This window comes from Bombina bombina, unplaced genomic scaffold (assembly GCF_027579735.1).
Source record: "Bombina bombina isolate aBomBom1 unplaced genomic scaffold, aBomBom1.pri scaffold_1249, whole genome shotgun sequence".
Taxonomy (NCBI): Eukaryota; Metazoa; Chordata; class Amphibia; order Anura; family Bombinatoridae; genus Bombina; species Bombina bombina.
In genome coordinates, this window is record NW_026511890.1 from 4,167 (window position 1) to 24,204 (window position 20,038).

At 39.2% G+C, this 20,038-nt stretch overlaps 1 protein-coding gene across 1 annotated transcript in view; it reads right to left on the minus strand.

Annotated features, from left to right (window-relative positions):
- Positions 1-4,354: 4,354 nt before the first annotated feature.
- The window catches only part of LOC128643996 (very-long-chain (3R)-3-hydroxyacyl-CoA dehydratase-like), a gene marked incomplete at its 3' end in the record, with an annotated part of 31,835 nt that continues 16,151 nt past the window's right edge, over positions 4,355-20,038 (minus strand). Inside the window, exons 2-5 of the mRNA XM_053696761.1 lie at positions 13,307-13,349; positions 5,333-5,406; positions 5,011-5,175; positions 4,355-4,406 (exon numbers count right to left, since the gene is read on the minus strand). Coding sequence (XP_053552736.1) covers positions 4,355-4,406; positions 5,011-5,175; positions 5,333-5,406; positions 13,307-13,349 — 334 coding nt within the window. The remainder of the gene's footprint in view (positions 4,407-5,010; positions 5,176-5,332; positions 5,407-13,306; positions 13,350-20,038) is intronic.

A 20,038-nucleotide genomic window follows, 5' to 3' on the forward strand; every position in this document is an offset into this window, starting at 1 on the left:
GGTATAGTGGTGCGTTTGTTTAAAGTAGAAACCGCTCCCTCGACCTTGGGGACTGTCTGCCATAAGTCCTTTCTGGGGTCGACCATAGGAAACAATTTTTTAAATATGGGGGGAGGGACGAAAGGAATACCGGGCCTTTCCCATTCTTTATTAACAATGTCCGCCACCCGCTTGGGTATAGGAAAAGCTTCTGGGAGCTCCGGCACCTCTAGGAACTTGTCCATTTTACATAGTTTCTCTGGGATGACCAACTTTTCACAATCATCCAGAGTGGATAATACCTCCTTAAGCAGAATGCGGAGATGTTCCAACTTAAATTTAAATGCAATTACATCAGGTTCAGCCTGTTGAGAAATGTTCCCTGAATCAGTAATTTCTCCCTCAGACAAAACCTCCCTGGCCCCCTCAGATTGGGTTAGGGGCCCTTCAGAGATATTAATATCAGCGTCGTCATGCTCTTCAGTAACTAAAGCAGAGCAGTCACGCTTACGCTGACAAGGGTTCATTTTGGCTAAAATGTTTTTGACAGAATTATCCATTACAGCCGTTAATTGTTGCATAGTAAGGAGTATTGGCGCGCTAGATGTACTAGGGGCCTCCTGAGTGGGCAAGACTCGTGTAGACGAAGGAGGGAATGATGCAGTACCATGCTTACTCCCCTCACTTGAGGAATCATCTTGGGCATCATTGTCATTATCACATAAATCACATTTATTTAAATGAACAGGAATTCTGGCTTCCCCACATTCAGAACACAGTCTATCTGGTAGTTCAGACATGTTAAACAGGCATAAACTTGATAATAAAGTACAAAAAACGTTTTAAAATAAAACCGTTACTGTCACTTTAAATTTTAAACTGAACACACTTTATTACTGCAATTGCGAAAAAACATGAAGGAATTGTACAAAATTCACCAAATTTTCACCACAGTGTCTTAAAGCCTTAAAAGTATTGCACATCAAATTTGGAAGCTTTAACCCTTAAAATAACGGAACCGGAGCCGTTTTAACACTTTAACCCCTTTACAGTCCCTGGTATCTGCTTTGCTGAGACCCAACCAAACCCAAAGGGGAATACGATACCAAATGACGCCTTCAGAAAGTCTTTTCTAAGTATCAGAGCTCCTCTCACATGCGACTGCATGCCATGCCTCTCAAAAACAAGTGCGCCACACCGGCGCGAAAATGAGGCTCTGCTTATGCTTTGGGAAAGCCCCAGAGAAATAAGGTGTCTAATACAGTGCCTGCCGATATTATAATATCAATATACCCAGATAAAATGATTCCTCAAGGCTAAATATGTTTTAAAATTGAATCGATTTAGCCCAGAAAAGTCTACAATCTTAATAAGCCCTTGTGAAGCCCTTATTTACCATCGTAATAAAAATGGCTTACCGGATCCCATAGGGGAAAAATGACAGCTTCCAGCATTACATCGTCTTGTTAGAATGTGTCATACCTCAAGCAGCAAGAGACTGCACACTGTTCCCCCAACTGAAGTTAATTGCTCTCAACAGTCCTGTGTGGAACAGCCATGGATTTTAGTTACGGTGCTAAAATCATTTTCCTCATACAAACAGAAATCTTCATCTCTTTTCTGTTTCTGAGTAAATAGTACATACCAGCACTATTTTAAAATAACAAACTCTTGATTGAATAATAAAAACTACAGTTAAACACTAAAAAACTCTAAGCCATCTCCGTGGAGATGTTGCCTGTACAACGGCAAAGAGAATGACTGGGGTAGGCGGAGCCTAGGAGGGATCATGTGACCAGCTTTGCTGGGCTCTTTGCCATTTCCTGTTGGGGAAGAGAATATCCCACAAGTAAGGATGACGCCGTGGACCGGACACACCTATGTTGGAGAAATATACGTTAGCCATGTGGAAAAAAAGAAAAAATTCATGCCCAAAAGGATTTATCACCAAAGTACCTCACAAAAACGAATAACATGCCAGTAAACGTTTTTTAAAAACAAACTTCTTTTAATGTCATGCAAAGTTTTCACTAAGCCTGCTACCAGTCGCTTTCACTGCAGATAAGGCTTAAGCATTATTTCAGTATTAACAGTATTTTCTCAGTCAAATTCTAGTCCCTAGAAAATAACTCTACTGTGCATACATACATCAGCCTGATACCAGTCACTACTACTGCATTTAAGGCTGTACTTACATCATACGGGTAACAGCAGTGTTTTCTTAGTCAATTCCATTCCCAGAAAATATTGTACTGCACATACCTCATTTGCGGGGGACCCCGCATGCTATTCCCATGTTCTGAAGTTACCCCACTCCTCAGAATGTCGAGAACAGCCAGTGGATCTTAGTTACGCCTGCTAAGATCATAGAAAAACGCAGGCAGTTTCTTCTTCCAGATACTGCCTGAGATAGAAAAACAGCACACTCCGGTGCCATTTAAAATAATTATTCTTCAATCAAAAGTTTGTTAAGTAAAAACTCCAACTCCTCCCGCGACCGCCTTCTTTGTTGAGGGTTGCAAGAGAATGACTGGATATGACATGTGAGGGGAGGAGCTATATAGCAGCTCTGCTTGGGTGATCCTCTTGCAACTTCCTGTTGGGAAGGAGAATATATCCCATAAGTAATGGATGACCCGTGGACTGAACACACTTAACAAGAGAAACGTTAGTTATATAATATGCATTTTGGGCTTTCTAGAAAGCGTTGGACAATTCTATTAAACACAACATAAAACGCATATATCTGTTATAAATCTAGGAGGCAGAAATTTTGGCCATACCTAAGATTATTTTATTTATATAATCACATCTATTTCATAATATAAAACAATTAATATGTTAATGAGGATATAGAATATATATATTTATTAATTAATTATACATACATACACAGACCAAAGAAACGGATGCACTCTCCAGGATTTTGTTGTTCCCTCTTTATTCGTATTTAATATTTTTTGAGTGTCTGACGAAGGAGGTAAAACCCCGAAACGAGATTGGTCCTTGGAAGCACCCTGGGATATATATATATATATATATATATATATATATATATATATATATATATATATATATATATATATATATATATTGAGAGCAGATTGCACTCCAAGCTAACAAATGTTCCAATACCCTGGGTGCTGCAAAATAGGCATACAAAACAGAAAAAACTAAGCGCACTCCTAGGGAACCTTTTTCAAATCCTTTTACTGGTGAACGTTTTCGGACATATCACGTCCGTCCTCAGACCAAAAAACATTTTTTGGTACGAGGACGGACGTGATATGTCCGAAAACGTTCACCAGTAAAAGGATTTGAAAAAGGTTCCCTAGGAGTGCGCTTTGGAAGTTAAGTTGCCGCACTGGAAGGGGTGCTCAGTTCCTTAATATTGGTAGGTCTGGAGTATATATATATATATATATTGGCACTCCAGACCTACCAATATTAAGGAACTGAGCACCCCTTCCAGTGCGGCAACTTAACTCATATGATTGAGGTAAATTCTGGTAAGGGGATTCACTGTATTTAAAGATCACTTGATGGATTTTTTTTTTTATGACACTCTACATACTTATGGAACTTTGATTTTCTATATTCAGACATTGTTGATAGTGTAATAGCATACATATCAATTTATCTATTCCACATTACTCTGTTAATATAAGGATTTGTGAGCGCTGTTATCCCCTTGTACATTTATTTTAACTTTCACATCATTGGGGTTTCACCCTATTTGATGTCTTAGTCCTTAACAGCAGCCATTTATTTCCTTTCCCCTGACTAGCGCATACTTGAGTACCGCTTGTTCTCAGTTCAGTGTTTCTGATCTGTTACATTCTACTTGCATAATATATATATATATATATATATATATATATATATATATATACACATATACATACATATATACACATATATATATATATACATATACATATATACATATATATATATATATATATATATATATATATATATATATATATATATATATATATATATATATATATATATATATACACATACACACACATACATATACACACACATACATATATTTATTTGTGTTTCACAGCTGTGAGGTCTAGAAAGGATCCAGGTGCACCAAGGGAGAAGAGGGGCACCTATGGATGTCTTGATGACTCAAACCAAGGGCTCCAGGGCTCTTTGGCACCTGAGTTTGTCGAGCCCCGATATAACATGTTAACCTAACCAATCTCGTCACATACTGCATCTGTCTAAATTTTGCTAGCAAAATGAAAGTGGCAAGCCTGGTCTACTCTATTAACAAATCAATATAAGGCAGGTGGTGGGGGAAGTTTGGCCATTAATTAATGTTAAAAAAAAAAAAAAAAAAAATCCCAAATCTTACGATCTTCCCGCACTCTGGATTCTGTCCTGATTTTTGATATTCTCTCTTCTTCCTAAGAGGGACAAAAGGTGATTCAGACAAACATGTACATATCAAAATGGTGAAAATAATACGTACATATATATTAAAGTATAGGACAGAGTGATTGCTCGTTTTAAGCACTCTTATGTCTGTTATAAAATGCAGAGTAAATAAAAAAAAATTGGGTTTACAAAGATACTTCTAAAAAAATTGCTGTATTATTTAAAGAACCAGTCTGCAAGGGTTAACTTTTTAAATTATTTCTTTCCTATGTGATTTTTCAGTCTTATTTATTGTGAAAGAGTTTTTTCCCCCCCCTTTAAATAAGAAAAAAAAAAATGTTATTTATTTAAATTTACCCATAATAAAATAAGTTTATATGTGATCTCTACTGCTACAAAACATCATTTTCTCAGTATTAGGACTTTGTATGTTAAGTTTTGCAAACTATAATTATGGCAGACCAATCTTCATTCTTGTAGACTAAATTGCTATATAACTAGAATACAATTAGCATCAAAAAAATCATTCGGAACACACAGCCCTATGATGTTTAGCCAGATACAGATCTCTATCACATTTGGAATGTGCAGTCATACAGAGGAGGCTTGTGGAAGAAATTCCCATTTTCTTACATTTTTTCGTAGCTCCATCTCTGCATCGGATTCATCAAGCCAACGGTCAAAATCTGGGGACAAAAAAAGTGGCTTGCGCTCCTGTTTAGTCAGGCGAGACCACCAGCAGTGTTCGCTCTTTTTCACAGTGATGCAAACGTGTCGTTGCGTGGATCGGTGCTGAAACTGCAGACATACTCGTGTCACTACACATATAATGATAGGTTATGTTAGCAACAAACAGATAAAACTATCCATTAATAAGGGATCAGAAAGTAAGGAATGCTGGCAATGCCACACACGCACACTGGGGACAAAAATACTAGATCCTGTATGGACCTACCTTGGACTTTACAGGCTCAAAAAATTCCAAGGAAAACGCATAATCATTAACTCCTTTAGCACCATGTCCTTGAGCTTTAAGGAAGAAAAATACTGTATGTTACTAGCAAATAAAGGCAACTCTCAATCATGCATATGTTACTATTCTAGCAGCTGCAATCGTTAGACAAAGATAATATAATATATACTGGTTAAGTACCTGATCTAATATATTTATATTTAAACATGTACACTGGAATACAAGACTTTTTAATTTGGGTTGTTGGTCTTAAGTATGTGAATGTGTATCCCAATGCGCCTTAAGGAACATGGTTGCTCCTCAATGACAAGGCCCACTCTAGGCCAAAATATAGTGTTTTGTTCCGAAAGGAAATCCCTGGTATTTGGGGGCTGGACTTTTTCAGATTGGACCAAACCACTATACTGCAGAAAAGTTCCTCTCTGTGAACGGCACATTGTGAGACAAAAGAGGCTTCTCCCAGGAGGTGACTGAACGGCACATTGTGAGACAAAAGAGGCTTCTCCCAGGAGGTGACTGAACGGCACATTGTGAGACAAAAGAGGCTTCTCCCAGGAGGTGACTAGTTTTTGAACAAGTTTTTGTAGTTTTGCTCGTTTCCTGTCCGGTTATTAATGCATTACTGGGCTTGTTCTTATACATTATTTGTTAGTACAAAAAATAATTTATGCTTACCTGATAAATTCATTTCTCTTGTAGTGTATCCAGTCCACGGATCATCCATTACTTGTGGGATATTCTCCTCCCCAACAGGACGTTGCAAGAGGAACACCCACAGCAGAGCTGCTATATAGCATATCCCCTCACTGTCATATCCAGTCAATCGACCGAAACAAATCGAGAAAGGAGAAACCATAGGGTGCAGTGGTGACTGACATTTGATTAAAATTTAGACCTGCCTTAAAAGGACAGGGCGGGCCGTGGACTGGATACACTACAAGAGAAATTAACTTATCAGGTAAGCATAAATGATGTTTTCTCTTGTTAAGTGTATCCAGTCCACGGATCATCCATTACTTGTGGGATACCAATACCAAAGCTAAAGTACACGGATGATGGGAGGGACAAGGCAGGAACTCAAACGGAAGGAACCACTGCCTGTAGAACCTTTCTCCCAAAAATAGCCTCCGAAGAAGCAAAAGTATCAAATTTGTAAAATTTTGAAAAGGTATGAAGCAAAGACCAAGTCGCAGCCTTGCAAATCTGTTCAACAGAGGCCTCATTTTTAAAGGCCCAGGTGGAAGCCACAGCTCTAGTAGAATGAGCTGTAATTCTTTCAGGAGGCTGCTGTCCAGCAGTCTCATACGCTAAACGGATTATACTCCGAAGCCAAAAAGACAGAGAGGTTGCCAAGGCCTTTTGACCTCTCCTCTGTCCAGAGTAAACAACAAACAGGTTAGATGTTTGACGGAAATCTTTAGTAGCCTGCAAGTAAAACTTCAATGCACGGACTACATCTAGATTATGCAAAAGACGTTCCTTCTTTGAAGAAGGATTAGGGCATAATGACGGAACAACAATCTCTTGATTGATATTCTTGTTAGAAACCACCTTAGGTAAAAACCCAGGTTTTGTACGCAGAACTACCTTATCTGAATGAAAGATCAGATAAGGAGAATCACAATGTAAGGCCGATAATTCCGAGACTCTTCGAGCCGAGGAAATAGCCATCAGAAAAAGAACTTTCCATGATAAAAGTTTGATATCAATAGAATGAAGGGGTTCAAACGGAACTCCTTGAAGAACTTTAAGAACCAAGTTTAAGCTCCATGGGGGAGCAACCGGTTTAAACACAGGCTTAATTCTAACTAAAGCCTGACAAAATGCCTGAACGTCTGGAACTTCTGCCAGACGCTTGTGTAAAAGTATAGACAGAGCAGAAATCTGCCCTTTTAAAGAACTAGCTGATAATCCTTTATCCAAACCCTCTTGTAGGAAGGACAATATTATAGGAATCCTAACCCTACTCCATGAGTAATTCTTGGATTCACACCAATGAAGATATCTACGCCATATCTTGTGGTAAATTTTCCTGGTGACAGGCTTTCGTGCCTGTATTAAGGTATCAATTACTGACTCTGAGAAGCCACGCCTTGATAGGATCAAGCGTTCAATCTCCATGCAGTCAGTCTCAGAGAAAGTAGATTTGGATGATTGAAAGGACCTTGTATTAGAAGGTCTTGTCTCAGAGGCAGAGTCCATGGTGGAAAGGATGACATGTCCACTAGGTCTGCATACCAGGTCCTGCGTGGCCACGCAGGCGCTATCAATATCACCGAAGCTCTCTCCTGTCTGATTTTGGCAATCAGACGAGGGAGCAGAGGAAACGGTGGAAACACATAAGCCAGGTTGAAGAACCAAGGCGCTGCTAGAGCATCTATCAGTGCCGCTTCTGGCTCCCTGGACCTGGATCCGGAACAAGGAAGCTTGGCATTCTGGCGAGACGCCATGAGATCCAGCTCTGGTTTGCCCCAACGGAGAACCAATTGAGCAAACACCTCCGGATGGAGTTCCCACTCTCCCAGATGAAAAGTCTGACGACTTAGAAAATCCGCCTCCCAGTTCTCTACCCCTGGGATATGGATCGCTGACAGGTGGCAAGAGTGAGTATCTGCACAGCTAATTATCTTGGAGACTTCTGACATTGCTAGGGAACTCCTGGTCCCCCCTTGATGGTTGATGTAAGCCACAGTCGTGATGTTGTCCGACTGAAATCTGATGAACCTCAGTTTTGCTAACTGAGGCCAAGCCAGAAGAGCATTGAATATTGCTCTTAACTCCAGAATATTTATTGGAAGGAGTTTCTCCTCCTGAGTCCATGAGCCCTGAGCCTTCAGGGAGTTCCAGACTGCACCCCAACCTAGAAGGCTGGCGTCTGTTGTTACAACGGTCCAATCTGGCCTGCGAAAGGTCATACCTTTGGACAGATGGATCCGAGATAACCACCAGAGAAGAGAAGCTCTGGTTTCCTGGTCCAGATCTAGTAGAGGGGACAAATCTTTGTAATCCCCATTCCACTGGCTGAGCATGCATAATTGCAGCGGTCTGAGATGCAGGCGCGCAAATGGCACTATGTCCATCGCCGCCACCATTAAGCCGATTACTTCCATGCACTGAGCCACCGTGGGGCACGGAATGGACTGAAGAACACGGCAAGCAATTAGAAGTTTTGATAACCTGGACTCCGTCACGTAAATTTTCATTTCTATAGAATCTATCAGAGTCCCTAGGAAGGAAACCCTTGTGAGAGGGGATAGAGAACTCTTTTCTTCGTTCACTTTCCACCCATGCGACCTCAGAAATGCCAGGACTATCTCTGTATGAGACTTGGCAATTTGAAAGCTTGACGCCTGTATCAGGATGTCGTCTAGATAGGGAGCCACCGCTATGCCTCATGGCCTTAGAACCGCCAGGAGTGAGCCCAGAACCTTTGTAAAAATTCTTGGGGCTGTAGCCAACCCGAATGGGAGAGCTACAAACTGGTAATGCCTGTCTAGAAAGGCAAACCTCAGGAACCGATGATGCTTTTTGTGAATCAGAATGTGAAGGTAAGCATCCACTGTGGTAATGAACTGACCCTCTTGGATCATGGGTAGGATGGTTCGAATAGTTTCCATCTTGAATGATGGAACTGAGGAATTTGTTTAGGATCTTTAAATCCAAAATTGGTCTGAAGGTTCCCTCTTTTTTGGGAACCACAAACAGATTTGAATAAAATCCCTGTCCTTGCTCCGTCCGCGGAACTGGATGGATCACTCCCATTACAAGGAGGTCTTGCACGCAGCTTAGAAATGCCTCTTTCTTTATCTGGTTTGCAGATAATCTTGAAAGGTGAAATCTCCCTTGTGGGGGAGAAGCTTTGAAGTCCAGAAGATATCCCTGAGATATGATCTCCAATGCCCAGGGATCCTGAACATCTCTTGCCCACGCCTGGGCGAAGAGAGAGAGTCTGCCCCCTACTAGATCAGTTGTCGGATAGGGGGCCGCTCCTTCATGCTGTCTTGGAGGCAGCAGCAGGCTTTCTGGCCTGCTTGCCCTTGTTCCAGGCCTGCTTAGATTGAGCAAAAGTTCCCTCTTGTCTTGAGGTAGAGGGAGTTGATGTTGCACCTGCCTTGAAGTTTTGAAACTGAGGTATGCCCCTTACCTCCAGTAATGTCAGCAATAATTTCCTTCAAACCAGGCCCGAATAAGGTCTGCCCCTTGAAAGGAATGTTGAGTAATTTAGACTTCGAAGTCACATCAGCTGACCAGGATTTAAGCCATAGCGCCCTGCGCGCCTGGATGGCGAATCCAGAATTTTTAGCCGTTAGTTTAGTCAAATGAACAACGGCATCAGAAATAAAAGAGTTAGCTAGCTTAAGTGTTCTAAGCTTGTCAATAATTTCAGTCAATGGAGCTGTATGGATGGCCTCTTCCAGGGCCTCAAACCAGAACGCCGCCGCAGCAGTGACAGGCGCAATGCATGCAAGGGGCTGTAAAATAAAACCTTGTTGAATAAACATTTTCTTAAGGTAACCCTCCAATTTTTTTATCCATTGGATCTGAAAAAGCACAACTGTCCTCGACAGGGATAGTGGTACGCTTTGCTAAAGTAGAAACTGCTCCCTCCACCTTAGGGACTGTGCCATAAGTCCCGTGTAGTGGCATCTATTGGAAACATTTTTTTAAATATAGGAGGTGGGGAAAAGGGCACACCGGGTCTATCCCACTCCTTACTAATGATTTCTGTAAGCCTTTTAGGTATTGGAAAAACATCAGTGCTCGCCGGCACTGCATAGTATTTATCCAGCCTACACAATTTCTCTGGCACTGCAATTGTGTCACAGTTGTTCAGAGCAGCTAATACCTCCCCAAGAAATGTACGGAGGTTCTCAAGCTTAAATTTAAAATTAGAAATCTCAGAACCAGCTCTCCCCGAGTCAGAGGCGTCACCCACAGACTGAAGCTCTCCGTCCTCAGGTTCTGCACATTGTGACGCAGTATCAGACATGGCTCTCACAGCATCTACGCGCTCTGTATCTCGTCTAACCCCAGAGCTATCGCGCTTGCCTCTCAATTCAGGCTATCTGGCTAACACCTTTGACAGGGTATTATTCATGATTGCAGCCATGTCCTGCAAAGTAATCGCTATGGGCATCCCTGATGTACTTGGCGCCATATTAGCGTGCGTCCCTCGAGCAGGAGGCGAAGGGTCCGACACGTGGGGAGAGTTAGTCGGCATAACTTCCCCCTCGACAGACCCCTCTGGTGACAATTCTTTTATAGATAAAAACTGATTTTTACTGTTTAAGGTGAAATCAATACATTTAGTACACATTCTCCTATGGGGCTCCACCATGGCTTTTAAACATAATGAACAAGTAGTTTCCTCTGTGTCAGACATGTTTGTACAGACTAGCAATGAGACTAGCAAGCTTGGAAAACACTTTAAACCAAGTTAACAAGCAATATAAAAAACGTTACTGTGCCTTTAAGAGAAACAAATTTTGCAAAATTTGAAATAACAGTGAAAAAAGGCAGTTACACAAACGAAATTTTTACAGTGTATGTAACAAGTTAGCAGAGCATTGCACCCACTTGCAAATGGATGATTAACCCCTTAATACCAAAAACGGAATAATAAATGACAAAAACGTTTTTAAAACACAGTCACAACAACTGCCCCAGTTTACTGTGGTTGTTACCCTCCTCAAACACGACTTTTGAAGCCTTTTGAGCCCTTCAGAGATGTCCTGTATCAAGCAAAAGGAAGCTGAGTGTCTCAGTCTGTAATTTTAGCTGCGTAGAAAAGCGCTAAAATAGGCCCCTCCCACTCATATTACAACAGTGGAAAGCCTCAGAAAAACTGTTTCTATGCAAAATTCAAGCCAGCCATGTGGAGAAAAAACTAGGCCCCAATAAGTTTTGTCACCAAACATATATAAAAACGATTAACATGCCAGCAAACGTTTTATATTACACTTTTAAAAGAGTATGTATCTCTGTTAATAAGCCTGATACCAGTCGCTATTAAATCACTGCATTTAGGCTTAACTTACATTAATCCGGTATCAGCAGCATTTTTCTAGCAAGTTCCATCCCTGGAAATATGTTTACTGAACATACCTTATTGCAGGAAAAACTGCACACCATTCCCTCTCTGAAGTTACCTCACTCCTCAGAATATGTGAGAACAGCAATGGACCTTAGTTACTTCTGCTAAGATCATAGAAATCACAGGCAGATTCTTCTTCTAATGCTGCCTGTGAGAAAACAGTACACTCTGGTACCATTTAAAAATAACAAACTTTTGATTGAAGTTAAAAACTAACTAGAATACACCACACTCCTCTTACTACATCCATCTTTGTTGAGAGTTGCAAGAGAATGACTGGATATGACAGTGAGGGGAGGAGCTATATAGCAGCTCTGCTGTGGGTGTTCCTCTTGCAACGTCCTGTTGGGGAGGAGAATATCCCACAAGTAATGGATGATCCGTGGACTGGATACACTTAACAAGAGAAACACTGATTTTCTACTTGAATCAATAATTGTGATACAGAATATATTTGTGCAAAACACAGCAACTTGTTTTGTGTGTGTGTTTTTTAACCTGGTTTAAGTAATAACTATGGGCTGTGAAGAATCTTATGATCTACTGGTAGCTCTCAGTCTAACTTTTGGGCTGAGCTTTACAAACTGTGAATAGTGGGAGTGTGCAGAATTGGTTCTAGTAATTGCCCTATGCAAGGTTAAAGTTTACTAGTGCACTAGTTAGACTTATGATGAATATAAAGTTACACCAAAATACGTATATATAGACTTATCATGGTGAGCTGCATTAAAAAAGTACAGTCTAGTCAAAAATAAACTTTCATGATTCAGATAGGGCATGTCATTTTCAACAACTTTCCAATTTACTTTTATCATCAAATTTGATTTGTTATTTTGGTATTCTTAGCTGAAAGCTAAACCTAGGTAGGCTCTTATTTTAATTCGTAAGCCCTTGAAAGTCACCTCTTATCTGAATGCATTTGACAGTTTTTTTATGGCTAGAGTGTTAGTTCATGTGTGCCATATAGATAACATTGTGCTCATGGAGTTATTTATGAGAGGGCACTGATTGGCTAAAATACAAGTCTGTCAAAAGAACTGAGATAAGGGGGCAGTCTGCAGAAGCTTAGATACAATAAAATCACAGAGGTAAAAAGTATATTAATATACCAGTGTTGGTTATACAAAACCGGGGAATGGGTAGTAAAGGGATTATCTATCGTTTTAAAAAACAAAAATTCTGGACTAGACTGTCCCTTTTTAATATAGATATTCAAATATTTGTTTTATGTTAAACAGAAATAAAATAGAAGTGTTTCCATATAAATGCTCAGCGATATTGAAAGAGCACTATCAGTAAGAGTCCATAATCTTGGCTTAGTTATGATACCACCCACTTGCACTACCATGCATATAGGGGAAAGACTGTCTACATCATTTCAGGCAGTAATATTTCTTAACAATTTGTGAGATTTTAAAGATGCAGCAAGAAAGAAAAGGAGGCTTTAAAAAAAAAAAAAAAATGTGGGGGAGAAGTTTCAGTTCTAGATACTATCATTAAAAAGGATATGAAACCAACATTTTTTTCTTTCACGATTCAGATAGAGTATGCAATTTTAAGCAACTTTCTAATTTACTCCGGTTATCAATTTTTCTTGTATCTTTATTTAAAAAAGCAGGAATGTAAGCTTAGGAGCCGGCCCATTTTTGGTTCACCAACTGGATAGCACTTGCCGATTGGTGGTTAAATGTAATTGACTGTGCATTTAGGGAACAGTTTGCTCACATGCTGTATGTGGGAGTCCGTTGTAGTGACTCTGGTAAATAATTATCCCATTCGTTCTAGAAGGATGCTCCAATGCACAGTGTCAGTAATTTGATAAAGGTAGGTTTGCAGGATATTCTGTCAGTATAATTACTCACCTTTGAAATGCAGGACATTTTCAGATATGCTGATTTCTTGGTTCTGTAGAAAGAAAAACACGTTAGAAGTCATAACTATGCAGCAACAACAACATACTAAACAAAAACCATTAAAATTACTTAGATTATCAAAATTTCTACTCTCTCTTTTTATCCTTTGTGGAAACTTAGGAGCCTTTAAATGAGAGTATATTTAGATATACTCAGAGCATGCATGTCTTTAAAACTATACACATTACAAACACAGCCCCCCTGAGCATACTCTAATGAAAAAGAGCAAAGTTTTAACAAAGAATAACAAGAGAAAAAAGTTTAAAATGGATCATAGAATAATTCAGTTTTTTTTTAAAGAGATACTAAACCCAAATTTTCTCTTTCATGATTCAGATAGAGCATGCCATTTTAAGCAACTTTCTAATTTACTCCTTTCTAACTTTTTTCGTTCTCTTGCTATTTTTATTTGAAAAAAGGAGGAATCTAAGCTAAAGAGCCGGACCATTTTTAATTCAGCACCCTGGATAGCGCTTGCTGATTGGTGGCTACATCTAAAGCTTACATTCTTGCTTTTGAAATAAAGATAGCAAGAGAACAAAGAAAATTGATAATACCCAGGTGCTGAACTATAGATGGGCCGGCTCGTAAGCTTACATTCCTGCTTTTTCAAATAAAGATACCAAGAGAACGAAGAAAAAATGACAAGCAATGCAGCCATATGGCCACATAAGTAGGTGTGAGCTGTCAATGGCATTGTATTGTCGGTTTTTCTTATGGCTCTCCTTTTGCTCTTTGGGGAGACTCTGAATAGGTGGATTGGAGAAAGCTCCATGCTGGGGACATTGTTTCCAGTTCCTCCTGGGGCTGTAAGTCCTGAGGCCTCTTATTATAAAAGCAGAGAGGGGTTCTCTGTACTCTGGCAGAACCATCTGCTCTGCAATACAACCTATTCCCTCCTCCCTAACTCAACCAATGGGTTTTTACTCATTATCCTCCTTGTGCACTGTTACTTTTGACACTGACTACTTCCTTCTTCTGGTCTTTGTGATGCAACTCTACAGTGGTTCAAAATTTCTCTCATATGCTACTTTGTGCATTCCTGGTACTACTGTACCATAGATACAAAGTATTTGGACTTTTCATCTGGAAAATAATCTAGTTTGTTGTTGGGTACAACTATTTAAGTACTTATACTCCAAGTCCACTAAGCAGCATCCCTTACAAAACTAAATTAGATTGTTTAAATTCTATCACCACATCTACGTGGATGATACACATCTTTCTCCTATGCTCTATTATAGGTCTGTCTTCAACACTATCTGAAATCTATCATTGATTAGTCCAGAACAATACTAGCTTTCCAAATCTGATGACTTAGTTCCAATCTCAAACCCAAAATATTTTCCTTTGCTTACCAAATGGTCTATAATTTTGCAGCACATATACAAATTCAATCTGACCCAGTAGGCCTCTCCTCTGTTGTATATTTTCTGAAGAAATCCTTGCATTACTATGTTTGACTACTCAACAGTTTAGTAGAAATGAATGCATCTATTCAGAAATGTCTACCATCTGATAAACATCTGGCACACTTATTTTGACGTTTGGATGGACATTATGCATTCATTGCAACACTGAACAACATTATGCATTACAAATATACAAAAATAAATCACAGAAATATTCCACACACATATATATCCGCTTCTCAACTGCTAATCAGCTGTCTATCTGGATTGGCAAAAGAGCATAACAACTTTGACTATGTGCTTTACCATTTTCAGGGGTTATAAAAAAAAAAAAAAAAAAAAAAAAAAAAAAATAGTAAAGAAAAATATGTTTAAAAAAAAAAAAATGCCCTAAGTAAACAGAATTAGCATTTTACAAGACTTCTGATGTTATCAAACTAAATATTTATTAACGGCCAGGTTACAAGTGGAGCGATATTCACCAAAATACAATAAAAATTATAGCAAACTAAGTACTGGCAGACAGCTACCAGTACATAAGATAGCAGAAATCAGTTGGGGGGGGGGGGGGGGGAATCCTACACTGCAGAAAATAGAGAAGAAAAAAAAAGCCTTATATTTTCATACTGGCAGACTTTCTGCCAGTACTTAAGATGGGGGTGAACATTGGGGGAGGGAAGATGGGGGTGAACATTGGGGGAGGGAAGAGAGCTATTTGAGAGGGATCAGGTAGGGATCAGGGATGGGAAGTGTCAGATGGGAGGGTAATCTACACTAAAGCTAAAATTAACCTTACAGCTACCCGATTAAACCCTTCACTGCTGGGAATGATAGAAATGTGGTGCGCAGTTGCAATTTGCGGCCTTCTAATTACCAAAAAGCAATGGCAAAGCCATATATGTCTGCTATTTCTGAACAAAGGGGATACCAATGAAGCTTTTACAACCATTTGTGCTATGATTGCACAAGCTGTTTGTAAGCAATTTCAGTGAGAAACGTAAAGTTTGTGAAAAAGTTAACAATTTTTTTATTTTTTTTTATTTGATCGCATTTGGCGGTGAAATTGTGGCATAAAATATACCAAAATGGGCCTAGATCAAACAAACAAATATCAAGTTTTGCTAGGTAAATATATAAAAAAGGCTCTATTTCTGTTTAAATGTAGTGATGGCAAAAATGCTTAAAATGCTCTGGTCTTTTGGGGAAGTTTTAGCCTAGATATGAAATTCATATGAGAAAAATATATTTGAAGTATATTCCCATAGATATTTTACATTTTTTAGTACACCGGGGTGACTAGGAAATCATTCAGAAATGACTTCCTGTTTTACAGGGGTATGAATATGAGGTAATACATAGGCTAAATTCCCTTAGTCGTCATTTATCACAATGGGCAAGACCCAAGAATATAGCTGTGATGTGCGACAAAAGGTTGTGAGCTTCACAAAATGGGAAGTGGATATAAGAAAATAGCAAAAACATTGAAAATGCCCATTTCCATCATCAGGGCAATAATTAAGAAGTTTCAGCAAACTGGAAATGTTATAAATCAACCTGGAAGAGGACACGTCTATATAGTCTCAACGCAGTGTGGAGAGGATGGTTCGAGTAGCCAAAATATCTCCAAGGATCACAGCTGGAGAAATGCATAAGTTACTTGTGTCTTGGGTTCAGAAAGTCTCCAAAACTACAATCCTCTACTCTCATCCAAAAACAAACTCAAGCATCTTCAGATATGGCATTTTCAGCGTTAACAGCACAGCAGCCATTACAAGTCTTGTCGGTATAGCTGTACCGCAAGCCTTTTAGCCTGTAACGCAAAGTCAGTACCACACTCGTAAAAATTACGTTTTTTAATGGGATTCCCATAGCGCTGGTATTACGAGTTTTGCGGTGAGGCTAAAAAGCGAGCGTTACACTCTAAAACTACAAGATCCGTAATGACATCTAAAGTCAGTAGTTATGAGTTTTACGCTACAAAGCTGTAACATAAAACTCATAACTAAACTGCTATAAAAGTACACTAAACACCCATAAACTACCTCTTAAACCCTAAACCGAGGTCCTCCCGCACCGCAAATACTATATTAAGCTTATTAAACCCTAATCTGCCGCTCCCGACATCGCCGCCACAAAAAATGTTTTATTAACCCCTATTCCGCCACTCCCCGACATCGTCACCACTATAATAAACCTATTAACCCCTAAACCGCCGCCCTCCCGCATCGCAAACACTATTTAAATATAATTACCCCTAATCTGCCATCCACCAACATCGCCCCACTATACTAAAGTTATTAAGCTCTACACCGCCGCCACTATAATAAACCTATTAACCCCTAAACTGAAAGCCCCCCACAACGAAATATACTAAAGTAAATTATTGACCCCTAAACCGAAAGCCCCCCACATCGCAATAAATTTAAACTAATAACCCCTAAACCTAACGCCCCCCCCTAACTTTATATTAAAATTACAATTTCCCTATCTTAAAATTAAAACTTACCTGTCAAATTAAAAAAACTAAGTTTAAACTAACAATTAAAGTGAATGTAAATTTTGATGAATCAGTGCCCGGTTTTTAATAATCCTATTAAAAACATGGGCACTTTCATTCATCGAACTTTAAATTACACTGCTTTTTAAAAAATACTTCCCTTTTCTTTCTTCAAGCCGCTCCAGCGCTTCCTCCACCCATCGCAAGCCTCTGCCGACATCATAAATGACGATTCCGGCCTTCCACCAATCACGGCTTCAGGATGGACCCTCTCTGTGCCGCTGGGATCAAGATAGAAGACTTCTCGCTGCTTGGATGAGGATCGTTCAAGTGGGACTTCAAAAACTGTAAGTGGATCGTCAAGGGTTAGCGTTAGGTTTTTTTTAAGGATTTTTGGGGTTGGTATTATTCTTAGATTAGGGTTTGGGCAGCAAAAGAGCTAAATGCCCTTTTAAGGGAAATGGGTATCTTAGGTTTTTTATTTTGTGGGGTGGGGGTGTAATGTTAGTGGGTATTCGTATTTTTATTTTTTTTTCAGAAAAAGAGCTGATATCTTTAGGTCAATGCCCTACAAAAGGCCCTTGGTAGTTTATTCTAGATTAGGCTTTTTATTTTCGGGTGTTTTTTTTTTTTTAAAGGGTATTAGAATAGGAATATATATATTTTTTTTATTATTTCGTTTGGTTTTTATGTAATGGAAGTTTTTTTATTTTTTGTAATTTTAGGTTTTAGTGTAAGGTAGCTTAGGTTTTATTTCACAGGTAAATTTGTATTTATTTTAACTAGGTAGTTAGTAAATAGTTAATAACTATTTACTAACTAGTCTACCTAGTTAAAATAAATACAAACTTACCTGTGAAATAAAAATAAAACCTTAGCTAGCTACAATATAACTATTAGTTATATTGTAGCTAGCTTAGGTTTTATTTTACAGGTAAGTATTTAGTTTTAAATAGGAATTATTTAGTTAATAATTGTAAGTATAATTTAGCTCTATTTTAATTATATTAAAGTTAGGGGGTGTTAGGGTTAATAGTTTAATTTAGGTTGTTGCAATGTGGGGGGCTGGCGGTTTAGGGGTTAATAGGTTTATTTAGTGATGTGGGAGGCCAGAGGTTTAGGGGTTAATAACTTATTTAGTTGCGGCAATGTCGGGGAGAGGCGGAATAGGGGTTAATAACTTTAGTATAGTGGCGGCGATATTAGGAGCGGCAGATTAGGGGTTAATAACTGTAGGCAGGTGTTGGCAATGTCGGGGGCAGCAGATTAGGAGCTTTTCTTTCCTCTATTGCAGGTGTTAGACTTTTTTCTGACCCGCTCTGAGTGCTCAAAACTCGTAATCTAGGCGACAGGTAGCCATATGGAAAAGTACCTCATGCCCACGGTTAAATATGGTGGTGGCTCCTTAATGTTTTGGAGGCTGTTTTTCTGCCAGAGGACCTGGACATTTTGTTAGGATACATGGCATCATGGACTCTATGAAATATCAACAGATATTAAATGAACACCCGATTGCCTCTGCCAGAAAGCATTAAATGGGCTGTGGTTGGATCTTCCAGCAGGACAATGATCCAAAACATACATAAAAAACAACACAAAAAGGTTTACTGACCACAAAATCAAGGTCCTGCCAAGGCCATCCCAGTCCCCTGACTTTAACCCCATAGAAAACCTGTGGGGTGAACTGAAGAGGAGAGTCGACCAGCGTTAACCTATAAATTTGGAGGATATGAAGAGATTCTGTATGGAGGAATGGTCTCAGATCCCTTGCTATGTATTCTCCAACCTCAACAGGCATTATAGGAGAAGACTCAGATGTTGTTATCTTGGAAAAGGGAGGTTGCACAAAGTATTGACTGCCACACATAGATTTTTTTTTTTTTTTAAATAAAAATGTGTTGTGTTTGCGATTGTTTGATATCTATGAGAGCAGAGTATATTTTTTAACAAAAAATCAAAACAATAAAGACAAATTTCCACAGCCTTCTTTGCTCATATTTGCCAATATTAGTGGAGGACACTGTATAAGAATATCTATTTATAAATACATGGAATATACTCTAATATGTGCAGAACATTGGAATGAAATTTTAACAGTAAATACACAGTATAACAACTTATTAAATGACTATTGCATACATATGTTTTCATCTACTTAACTGCAAGGGGCTCCAATGCACATATATTTTTACATATGTATTTGTGTAAAATATACACACACCGGCCACTTTATTTGTTACACCTGTTGAATTGCTTGGTAACGCAAATTGCTAATCAGCCAATCACATTGCAGCAACTCAATGCATTTAGGTATCTAGACTTGGTGAAGACGACTTGAAGTTTAAACAAAAGTATCAGAATGGGGAAGAAAGGGGATTTAAGTGACTTTGAACGTGGCATGGTTGCTGGTGCCAGACGGGCTGGTCTGAGTATTTAATAAACTGCTGATCTACTGGGATTTTCACGCACAATTATCTCCAGGGTTTACAGAGAATGGTCTGAAAAAGAGAAAATATCAAGTGAGCGGCAGGGGGTTGTGTGGACTACAATGCCTTGGTGATGTCAGAGGAGAATGGGTAGACTGGTTTGAGATGATAGAAAGGCAACAGTAACTAAAATAACCACTTGTTACAACAAAGGTATGCCGAATACCATCTCCAATTCACAGCACATAGAACCTTGAAGCAGAAGACCACACCGGGTGCCACTCCTGTCAGCTAAGAACAGTTAACTGAGGCTACAATTCGCACAGGCTCACCAAAATCGGACAAT